The 11,383-nt window shown below is 44.3% G+C and overlaps 1 protein-coding gene across 1 annotated transcript; it reads right to left on the minus strand.

Moving 5' to 3' along the window:
* Window positions 1-8,944: 8,944 nt before the first annotated feature.
* On the minus strand, window positions 8,945-9,769 carry KVR01_001647 (uncharacterized protein; the record flags this gene model as incomplete). The annotated part of the gene is made up of 1 exon (XM_044793437.1): window positions 8,945-9,769. The coding sequence occupies one exon, from the start codon at window positions 9,767-9,769 to the stop codon at window positions 8,945-8,947; it is 825 nt and encodes a 274-aa protein (XP_044649602.1).
* Between the last annotated feature and the right edge of the window lie 1,614 nt (window positions 9,770-11,383).

Here is an 11,383-nt window from a genome sequence, read left to right on the forward strand (position 1 = left end):
ATAACGTCGGTCAAGTGACTGGCTGTCACGGGTGCCAAGGATGCCAAGACGTGATGCCGTCGGGCATGAGCATGGACGCGGACTTCGTCTTGCCAATGAGTCGCGCACAGGACGAGTCGCCCGCACTGGCCATGCTGCCCACCCCGACGACGGAGGCTTCGAGAGACGGTAATGTTATGCCAACAGACCAGGTAAGATAGTTCCTTAGTGCGATTCGGCCCTCACTTCACGGTCATGCTAGGGCTGACAATATGCTGTCCTTGTCCGATAGAGCGATGGGGATCTGCAAGAAGGTGCGACGGTGGCGTACAGTCCTAGCGAAACTCATCCAGTCACGCAAGAAGCGGAACGGCCGAGGGACAACTATTCCGTCCCGTCCACTCCCAAGGAGCTGTCCGATACAAGCTCCCCGAGCCTTTCGGACAATGAAGAAAATGATAAGACGGATGTTAGTACACCTGATCCCGCCAAATAGAGGCCACGATCTTTCTTGCGGCTCATTTCTTTTACTGGTATGCTGACATCGAGATGGTCATAGGCAGATACATTATTGAATGGTATGCGGTATCTTTACAAGTCAACAATTCAAACGAAGTCTTTCCCGTCTTCTGTTCCGAGGTGTCTTTCCACCCAACCGAATGCTGACTTGGAATGCAGAGCACAAGGAAATCCCGGGGTCCTCATTGCTCCAACTATACACGAGCCTAGACGTCGACAAATTATATGACGCCACCGCGATTGGCGACAACAAGGTCCATCAAGCCGTTAAGCGGCTGGTTTCGACATTCTCCGCCTCGTTAGCCGAAGAAACCACATTGTCCACCAAGCCAACACAAGGAGACGGGATTGTTGATTTGAACCCACATCCTCGCAACGCGTTGTCATGTATCCCATATCAAATCAGGAAGGACTATCTTGACGGTGTGTAAATCGTATCTGTACGACATGACACGACCCGAAGGAATGGTACTGACCCACCTCTTCACATTCACAGCTTGCTGCGATGGTCTGTACGGCTTTTGGTGCGTCTTCCTGCAACGCCTCCCTCGGGCCCTGAGCACTGAGCGGACGTCAGTGAATTCTAGGGTGCCAAAGCTGACCGTGTCCCAGCATTCAGTATCTCATCTCCCGAAGCGACATCGAGGAGTGGGCGCAGGAGATAAGTTACCAGAACATCTGTTCGAGTCCAACGAGTGACCCATGCAAAACCATGACATTGATCTCTCTGTTGTCTTTGGGCATTTTGAACTCTAACTCCAACAAGGGCATTGAGAGCAGCCTTGGCATGGACCCGACAAGTTCAGGTGCTTTCGGTTCCAAAAGTATCGGCCTGGAATTGTTTGAACTAGCCATTATTGCCTATAGGTACTTGCAAACCAGTGCAGAATCTAACTCTTCCCCGACATTCAAGGTATGATCAACATGTCTTTCATTGCCGGACTGTTTTGGACAGGCAGAACTGACTTTGTGTGTTGCAGGCTCTGATGACTATGGTGAGATTGTCAGATTGTTTCATCTTCAATTTTGCCGATGAGACCCTTGAGCTCTGGCTGACGGGCAGTCCCTCAGATTGTGTTCGCACAAGAGGCGGGACATCCGCTGCTCGATAGCCTTCTCATGGACGCTGTATCCATCTCATACAGATTAAAGCTATATTCCTCGGCAGGAGTCAATGCGGACCCCCAAGCGATAGAAAGGCATCACATGATGCAGCTCCAGGGAGCCTTCTGGCTGCTTTACTGCATTGAGAAGCCCCATTGCCTGTACTCGGGTCGCCCTTCTGTAGGTCTTTCGATCTGTCACGGGGCCACTCTTTTTCCTGCCAGTGTATTTGTTATTCAGGGTCCGGCCTAAAATCAGTTGCTGATGCAAGAAATCCTATGCTATCTAGATGCTCAACGACGAATTCATCGATTACGAACTACCAGTCGAAACATCTCCAGAAACCCCAGGGAGAAGAGATGATGGCGTCCAGCAGGTATATGTTCGTGGAGGGCTGCGAGCCCAGGTTGAATTCGCCAAAATCTGCGACGGAATCGCCAAGGGCTTCTTTAGCCAGAGCAGCTTGCGGATCGGGAGTAGCACGAAAATATCAACCATTACCCAACTCGTTGGCCTCTTGAAACGCTGGTTTGAATCGAACAGCAGCAAGTCTGTACCAAAAAGCACGCATGACGATTCCGGCAGCCGGCTGCTGGTTCTACTTTTGCAAAGTTGCATGGCGAAGTTTGTTCTTTACGCCCGGTGCTTGCAACTAAATTTGCGACGTGAAGTGCCAGGTGGGAGGAACCTGGAAATTTACGACACTTTCCAGAATGATTGCCTGGTTTCTGCTCGGGATTTCATCCAGATCATCTCCAACATGAGGTTTGAAAAGTTTCGGCACAACTTGTACGGCGTTCTCCCCTTGAACAACTTCTTTGCTCGCTGCCGGCCAAATGCTGACATTCAGGTGCGAGTAAACAGCAAGGACCGCAGAATCTTGAACCTGGTGCGCATTGCCACAATGATCATCGCTGTTTCCGGGACGATGGAGAGCTCATCCTTCATGAGTGAAGGACTAAGACATGTTTCGAATGCGTGTGGTGTGTTCGGCCGCATCGCCAGCCTTGATGCCTCGGTGCTGGACGAGCTGATAGAGCTGGGCAAATTTACCAAGGAAATGACTAGTATTAGGATGAGTAATGCACCTTGACAAGCAGGGACAGCAAATAAACATGCCCGGCTCATGTATTATCCGGATCGTGATGTGATGCAGGGCTTGGCGCACTGAGCATGCAGTAATGTAGCTATGCATGGTGAACGATAATACTGCATCTTGCGCTTGAATACAGTGTGGAAACATCTCGGTATTTTCAAAAGCATCTTGTCACGTCACTGCTTGTGGTCTTGTGTTATGAATTAAGGTTAACATGAGTCGAGTCATTAGCACAAATCCGGTCACCTGATCGGGACCGATGCCTACTTAAGTACCTATATCTCTAAGGTAGCTGTGAGTCGCGTTAAACCTTACGGTCCGTTGAACCGGCACCTGCGGAGTCGGGCATTAGAGTTACTAGATACTTTCTTTATCCTATTAATAGCTCTCTTATTATTAAAGTAGATATATAGTATAAAATAGGATTATTAAAATAAGTGAAAATAATAGAATTAACTTTTATTAAAAAAATTAAAAAAAATAAATATTTATATATTAAAAATTAAAAAATAAATATTTAATTATAATTAAATAATATTTATTTATAAATATAAATTTATTTTAATTAAAACTTATTATAATAGTTAATATAATAATTATATAAATATATTATTTATATTTCTTTTATAAATTAATAAGAATATATATTAATTAAATATATTAAGTTTTAATTTAATAATATTTTTAATATAATTTATATTTAATTATAAATTATTTATAATAATATAAATTAAAACTATTAGATTTTAAGTTTAAGTAACTTTAAATTATAGTTTTTAATTAAAGTATTTATAACATAATAATTTAAAAATTTATTTTAATTTTAAATTAAAAGTATAAGTTTAAATATCTATATTTAAAATTAATATATAGAGTATTAACGAGTAAAACTCTACTTATTATATTAAAAGAGCGGTTTATTTAATAAATAATTTAATTAAAGTAGTTAACTTATTCTATTAAAGTTCTTAAGTTTTTATTAGCTATATTTTAAATAAAAATAGATATAATTAGTATTTTATTTATTTAAAGCTTTAAAAGTTTTAAAGAAAGGAGTTATAATAATATAAATTAATAACTATTAGATTCTAAGTTTAAATAACTTAAAATTATTATTTTTAAATTAAAGTATTTATAATATAATAATTTATAAATTTATTTTATTATTTATATATATTTTTATTTTATTATTTAATTAAAATAAATAATTTAAGTTTTAAAAATAAAGTATAATATATTATTTAAAATTAATTTAATTAAATTTATAATATTAAACTTTTATAATAATTTTATAATTTATATAATTATAAATTTAATTATTTAAAAGTATATTTTATTTAAAATATTAAAATAAAGTTTTATTTTAAAAGGTTTATTAATATTTATAATAATTAATATATTTTAAATAATTAAAAATTTATAAATTTTAATTTAAAAGTTTTAACTTAAAGTATATTTTTATAAAAGAAATATTTATAAAATTTAAAAGAAAATTAAATAAACTTATAATATAATAAAATAATTAAAGAATAATAATTAAAGAATAATAATTATAAACTTTTAAATTTATATTAAAAATAATATATATATATAAATATTATATTAAATAATAATATTTTTATAATAAAATATATTAATTATTTATAATATTAAAAGTTATATATATTAAAATAATCTTTTAATATTTTATAATTTTATATTTTAAAAGTTATTTTAAGAGTATTTAATTTAAAATAAATTTTTAAATAAATTAAAAAAATAATATAATTAAATAAAAAATATATAATAATATTTTAAAATATATAATAAAGTAAAATAAAATTCTTTAATTAACTAAAGTACTATTTACTTATAATAGGGTATATACCTTCTAATTCTAGGTATATAAATTTTCAATCTCTTAAAAAGCGGTCCGACCCGCCTTTACCGGCTGAAGTATGCCATGTTGGTACAAGTGCTGAATCATTTGTACAACGGCACTGTCACCGCCTATTGTCTCGTTAGTTCGCTTTGGCGGTGAAAGACGTGACAGATCACTATAGTTGTCTTCTTGTAGTAGCGTCGAGCTCGGGAGACTGACCTGATGCCATGATGATGGAAGCTGTTAGAGGGTAAGTCTCCCTGATGCCTGTGACACTGGACAAGGATTCGAATTGTCCTATGGGAACACAATGGTCTGGAAGTTAATGGTAACATGTTAGCACTCTCCGTCGCGTAGGAATACCATTTTGTTGGTGTGATCTTGATTTGCTGTAGATGAGATGTGATAGGATGGGCATCATGACTAAGAACGTCGTACCTGTGAGATCGGCTAGGGTGCTAAGGTGCACGAGTGGTAGAATGTGGCCCGGTTTCGAGGGCGCGAAGTAACGCGCATCCGACCTGGGAACAGTCTTAGTTTACAAACGGGAGGAAAGATGGAAGGGATGTTGCAAAGCGATTTGGTTCGAGAAAATGGGCGGGCAAATACATACTGCGTATCGCGAAGATCTTCTTTCTTTGAGCTCTGATGGACAAGGAGCGTCAAGTTTGGGGAAGAGTCCTCGGTCAGGTATTCGCTGGCCCAGCTGGTTTTGAGAAAGCCCGACAACAGTCAGCTCAAAGAACTTATTTCCCATCTGCAAGCTATTGACCAGAAACATGGATATAAAGGAGCAATCTTACGACTTCAACTCGTCCCTTTTCAAAAGAGCTTCTTGATACATCGACTCGGAAATATCTCCGCTTGTAATAGTATTCCACGCTGCCTTGATGTTGTTGTTCAACAGAGGGCGGCGGCCACGATTCGCCTCTGAACTTCAAAACATGGAGGAATCAGCGGATGTGTGTGATATCGGGAGAGTAGAGTTGGGAAACTCACTATGCTTTCAAGAACGGGGCCCCGAGGTCTCGATATGATTCCCAATAGACAATCTTTCGGTACACCTGTGAAGCCAGAGACCATGTTAGCACGAGTCTTGCTCTACCAACATCAAACCTGGGGAGACGGTGGTGGTCGTTGACACTTACATCGCCAAATTCATCACCCAAGCTTCCAATTGACTCCCCCAGTGTCGAAGTATGTCTTGAGTTTCTGAAATCCACCTTCGTTCCATCCCACAAGCGCTGCAGGTTGACATGGTCCCTCCGAACATCTAAGCAGGTCTCGAGCTTGCCAACGAAAGATTGGAATATTGCCTCGGTTGTATCTTTTGGGGTCTTGAGACTTGGGTTCTCCTCGTTCTTGGTATTATCATCCTCAACAATTATCTTTAATTTCACTGGCAGGCGTGGAGAAGGTGAGGCGTTCTTGGGTGTCAAAGAGTTATCCAGCAATGCCCGTAAAACCCTGCAGTATATTCCAGGGTCACGAGCCAAAACGCCTTCTTGCAGTCAGCACGACCGGATCCTGAAGGAAAGATTGCTTGAAACTCATTTTATAGGCCAAAGGGACATGGGAGCACGACATTACTGCATTTCGATTTACTTACCCAATGTGTCCAGAGATTTTGCCAACGGGTACATGCTACCGGGATAGATGGCTGCAGTTGTTGGTCGACCACCATAAACGCCATTAGCATCGGCAGGAAGACGTATCGATCCCCCTATTCGACCACAAAGGTCAATTTTGAATGGTGCACATAAAGGTGTTGAAGCTCGCAACATGCTTAGGCCAACTAGGGTGATGGATAAGAGAAAGTGAGACGTACCTGTATCAGTCCCTATGGCGAAGTCTATCCATTCGTAAGCAGCCGCAGCACTTGCACTTCCGCCGGACGAATCAGAAGGCGATTGCAAGCCGTCTGCCCTTGGGTTGAAATTCCTATGGATGATATTAGAAGGCAAGCCCTAGTAGTAGATTCAAAACAAGGCGATGGGGTGCGTTCAATCAAAGAGGTTCAAACTTTCAAGGCGTGCATGGAGAATTGATTTAAAGATGCCGCCACTTACAGAAGGTAGTCGGTGTTCTGCCAATGATACGGGCCCGCGAAGGCAAATTCGGACTGGTTCTTGTCAGCATTATTCTTTTTCCAGCCCGGGATAGAAGAGGATCAGCTTACGAGCTTATTCTTCCCAATGAAGACGGCCCCCATCTTTCGCAAAACTTCGACCACGCCCAACCGTTCAGGGTCAGGTGATTCATGTTCTTGCTCTCTGCCTAGGCAGTACTTGTCCCTCAGGCTAACCCAGGCTCGACTTCCAAGACTCGGACTCCCCAGGTCTTTGATATGAAAGATGTCCTTAACTGAGAATCTCAGCCCTGACAGGGGCTGCTCCGGCGTCGCTGATTTACTGTGAAGCCTCGAGGGCACTCCTACGCTGAGGTGATTGACCCTTGATGTGTGGATTGGAAGTGGCAGGATCTTGCCATCCGATGAAGAGTATACAGTCTGCGTGAATGTAAGCATGGGTTGAAGCACAGACGCACGGTCTAGGGATCTAGCGTTATTGGGCTGCAATCCGTCTACAATGAGGGAGGGGCCGGGTCTCACCTGGATAAAGGCCTCATAGGTATCCTCGTGCACACGATGCGCCGCCATCAGCCTCCTATCTTTGAGTGACATAAAATACGGCCCTTGCAGTGGAGTGTCAGACGACCCGTTGGAAGCACTGAACTGTTCTCCTGTTTCACAAGCACCTGGTTTCCCTCCGATGCCTTGAGATATATCATGACTTGCGGGACCACAAAATACATTGGTTGTCTGGTACCTTGTCCAAATTTTATTAAAAGCCTCCTCTGTCATGGTGATGGCAATGTTTTTGTGATATCCGGGCTGTGGCTGGAGGTGAATGTCTTGTACGGATAATACATTAGCCAAGGCCTGCTAGTTTGACCGTATTTTGAATATTCACTTTACTCACTTTTAAGAAATCTCTCGTCCCATATGTCGTCCAGCAATCGCCACTTCTCCAACACACTCTGGAGCTCCTCGAATGTCACCTTTCTCTCGCCGTTGGGCTCGTCCTCTGACACCGGGATGTGCACTACGGTCAGGGGCTCGACATGGTGCCAGGCTGGAGTCGCATCACTAACCCCGTCCTCCTTCAAAGAGGAAGTAGAGGAGGCAATATTGAGAATGATCTGTTTATTGAGAGCAGCAATACTCCAGGTTGCTTCTTGGCGGTAAAAGAAATACATTCGATCCCCAAGCTTGACCTTATATCTGATCAGTGAACTTGTAAATGGCACCAGGCATCTTTTTGCTTGTCTCTTTTCACTTACTGCTTCAGCCGACCAGTGGGTTTGGTATTCTAGAGGAATCAGCATCGCTGTAGCTTGTAGTGGTAATACGAGCACGCAATTACGCCTGTGTATAGTACAAGCTTTCGAAGTTGTCGAATCAGCGCGCTTTGAAACAGTTGTGATACTGTGTTTCCAGTTCCTGTGGACGGGTTGGATAATGTTACAACAGCACCTGTTTGACAAGCAAAAGTCGGTTGCGATGGTGTCCATCCATTGGCAATACAATATTGAACGAGCAAGGACCGGGGTCAATGGAATAAGGTCTCGGGAAAGCCCTGATGATGTCAGGTTCCGGCATCCTCTAGTATCCGGTTCTCTGAGTGCCGCCAGCCTCCTTAAGGTTCTCGATACCGAGGGGCTTGTCGGCATTTACTTCGGTACCTGGCTACCAGTACTTTAAAATCCTGGGCCATGCTTAACCTGGTCATCATAGAAATTTAAGGTTTCAGGCTGCGGAGAACGACAGCAACCAACTTGAATCTGGTTACTTACCAGCGGCACAATGGCGGTGCAGTTCCTAGCTAGTCATTACCGCCAAACGTTTCGAGGCATGACGAAGTAATGCATGAGAAATGATAAATGAAGTGAAATGTAGGAGTCGTCTTAACAAGGTAAAAATTGTGTGTCTACTGGAGAGCTGGAGTGTCTCTTGGGGGTGGGTAATTATGGTGGCAGAACCGCGAAGACCCAAGTGCCTCGCTGTGGCTCTCAAATTTCTTTGACTCTGTGGAGCAAAAGTTTCATTTTCATTCTGACGACTATGCGTGGTGGAAAAATTCTAGTAAGGAAATACTGGCTCGTATCAGGTGCGTAGGATAACCAATTCACAACTCTACCACGTCGCCAGTCTCACCACCGCGACATGACCTGAAGTTGGCAAATCCACCTATCACCGACCATAACCCCAAGGGTAGTAAGCGGCAATGCCTCTAAATATAAGGAGGCGCCTCCATATTCGTTACACGTGACAACCCGCACTCAGCGAAGATTTGAGCGGACATTCGAAGGTAAGAAAAAGCAGCCTACTCCTTCCGGTAGCACGACGCCCAGCCCCTGTGCAGGTAAGTATCCTGGAACTCGAGCGGCGCAAACGTCCTGTTGGCGAGGACCTCCGAGATGCAGTGGTCCGTGTGGTACTCGTTGATGGCCTGCCCGACATACGCCATGCCCGGCGTCCGCGCCACGAGCGCCACCTTCCTGAAGGCAAACTCGCAGTGCGTGACGTGGTAGCCCCAGTCAACCCACAGGTTCTCGTAGGTGCCGGTGAGGACGGCCTCCATGGGGACGCGCCGGGTGCGCGCCTCGTCCTCGTAGACGAACCACTCGCGCGACTTGACCATGGCGTCCGCGAGCTCCTCTGAGACGCACATGGGCGGCACCCACGAGTTGACGGTCCAGTCGTACTTGCATCCGCGCGCCTTGGCCACCTCGACGGACTCGCCGCAGTTGGGCCCGTTGGTCGTCGGCGTTTCTTCTGGCCGGATCGGGGGCTGGGTAAGCGGGATGGAAAGGTTTACGAGAGGGTTATTGAGCGCATCTTGGGGGAAAGGGTAGCCGTCCGGGTCGGTGGGGCCGTCCCAATGTTTCTCATGGTGGTCGCAGTTGTGACCTTCCATGTCGTGGTTTGAGTGGTGTCCGGTGTTGGGAGTCCATTCTTTGACTACGGCACCGAGCGCCATGGTCCAAATGAGAGAGCCGACGAGGGCGCCCACGAGGGTGAAGACGAGAACGCGGTAGGGTTTCGCCTCTCTTTTAATTGGGAAGTCGACCATGTTGGGTGATCGCATAGTGTCCTCCGAATCACTGCTGCTCCGCCCCAACAGCGGCTCCTTGGACGAGGAGGGCATGTTTCACTTTCTAGACTGACAATTTTTGATCAGAAATTGACCGAGATGGTCGTTCGTAACTAATTGAGACGTAGACGGAGAGCTTTCAATAATCGTAATATCGTATTGAAGGATTCACTTGGTCGTAGTGTTAAGCCTCAGAACAACTTGAATTTGTTCAGACTTGGTTGATTAAAGCTAGACGTACGTCTTCCTCCTTTGGCCCCGTGACTATTCCAATCATCACTGGCATACAGCAGTTGTAACGTTAGGTCAACATACATTCCTTGGTAGAAGACCCAGGCGTCAACAAACTACCACAGTACACGACTGTATGCCAAATCCCGAAGTCTATCATCACAGTTTGAGTTTACTCGGGACAGATTTCCCGCGATCCTGGGTGCCTGTTTTCCGCGGAATAATAGGCTGCAACCATGCACGCCGACTACAAAAATATCAGTATCTGTTTTCCGAGGATATTGCTTTTAAGTTTGGGCGATATCCACTCACCACATCCCGGCAGTAGGCCACGTAGCTTTCGTGACATGTTGCCCATGAATCATTCAGTATAGACTTGCATGCCTGAAAAAATTACTCGGACTACCGTGACTAGACATGCTGACGACCTGCTCGAAGGTGTGCCCGAATTGGTGGCCCGCGTTGTACAAGGATACAGCCTTCCATGCACCAGAGGGACTCTATACTATAAAGTCACAACTACAATATGTTCAGATGCCTCATCACGGTGATGAATTGCGTCACCTCTTCCGTAAATATCTAGTCAACTCTCCCAATGAGGACATCCGCCATGAAGGTTTATCACAGCCCCCATTACGGCGGTTGATTAGTCTTTCTCGCCGCATCGCTGTCGCAAAGCAGAGTTGGCCTAATGCGACATGCTTTGTACAGTGTTACTCCGTACACTATTCCCCACATCTGTCGTGGGTCTAGAAATGGCCTCACTGCCAAGTAATCCGACAGCCGTTGCATCCGGAGCCGGTCGAGGTCCGCCCACTTTTTATGCTCCGCCCAGCCACCTCTACACTGAGGCAATGGGTGACTCTATAGTCACTCCTGTTACAGGTCAAGTACCACACATGCAGCATTTTAAGTTCCGCTTGCCGACATAGTTATGCCCAGTCCCGATCCTCGGGCCTCACCACACTCCCCACTTCGTGAGACACTTTTGAATTGCAAGCAAGCAGCCGCTAGAGCCATTACAGCTGCACATACACTAAAGCCCCTGCCTGTGATTGATACGACTGCATTACGAATGGCCCCGTCACTGAGGTAGCTTGAAAGTATCGTGTGGGGTGAAAAAGGCCTTGGTTTAGTTCCAAACTGTTTGCTTTGCTCAGTCGCGAAAGACAATTTACATTGTTCGTTAGTGCGTGGTTTTTAAGTTGCATTACTGCGTTGACTCAATTTTTTTTAGGATGGTGACCTGAAGCTGGCTCCGTTATCCATCATCTGTCTTGATTTACATGTGGCCAAGCCTGGAAATATGACTTAAGTGGCTCCAGGGCTCGACATCCTTCCAATCATTAAGCCACTAGAACCTGGAAGCACGTACCGCTTCAATATCTTGCCCTAGTACCAATTGGAAGCTGGGCAAGCCGAAATCAATTGCCTAGC

This window comes from Diaporthe batatas, assembly GCF_019321695.1.
Source record: "Diaporthe batatas strain CRI 302-4 chromosome Unknown Contig00002, whole genome shotgun sequence".
In the NCBI taxonomy this organism is placed as follows: Eukaryota; Fungi; Ascomycota; class Sordariomycetes; order Diaporthales; family Diaporthaceae; genus Diaporthe; species Diaporthe batatas.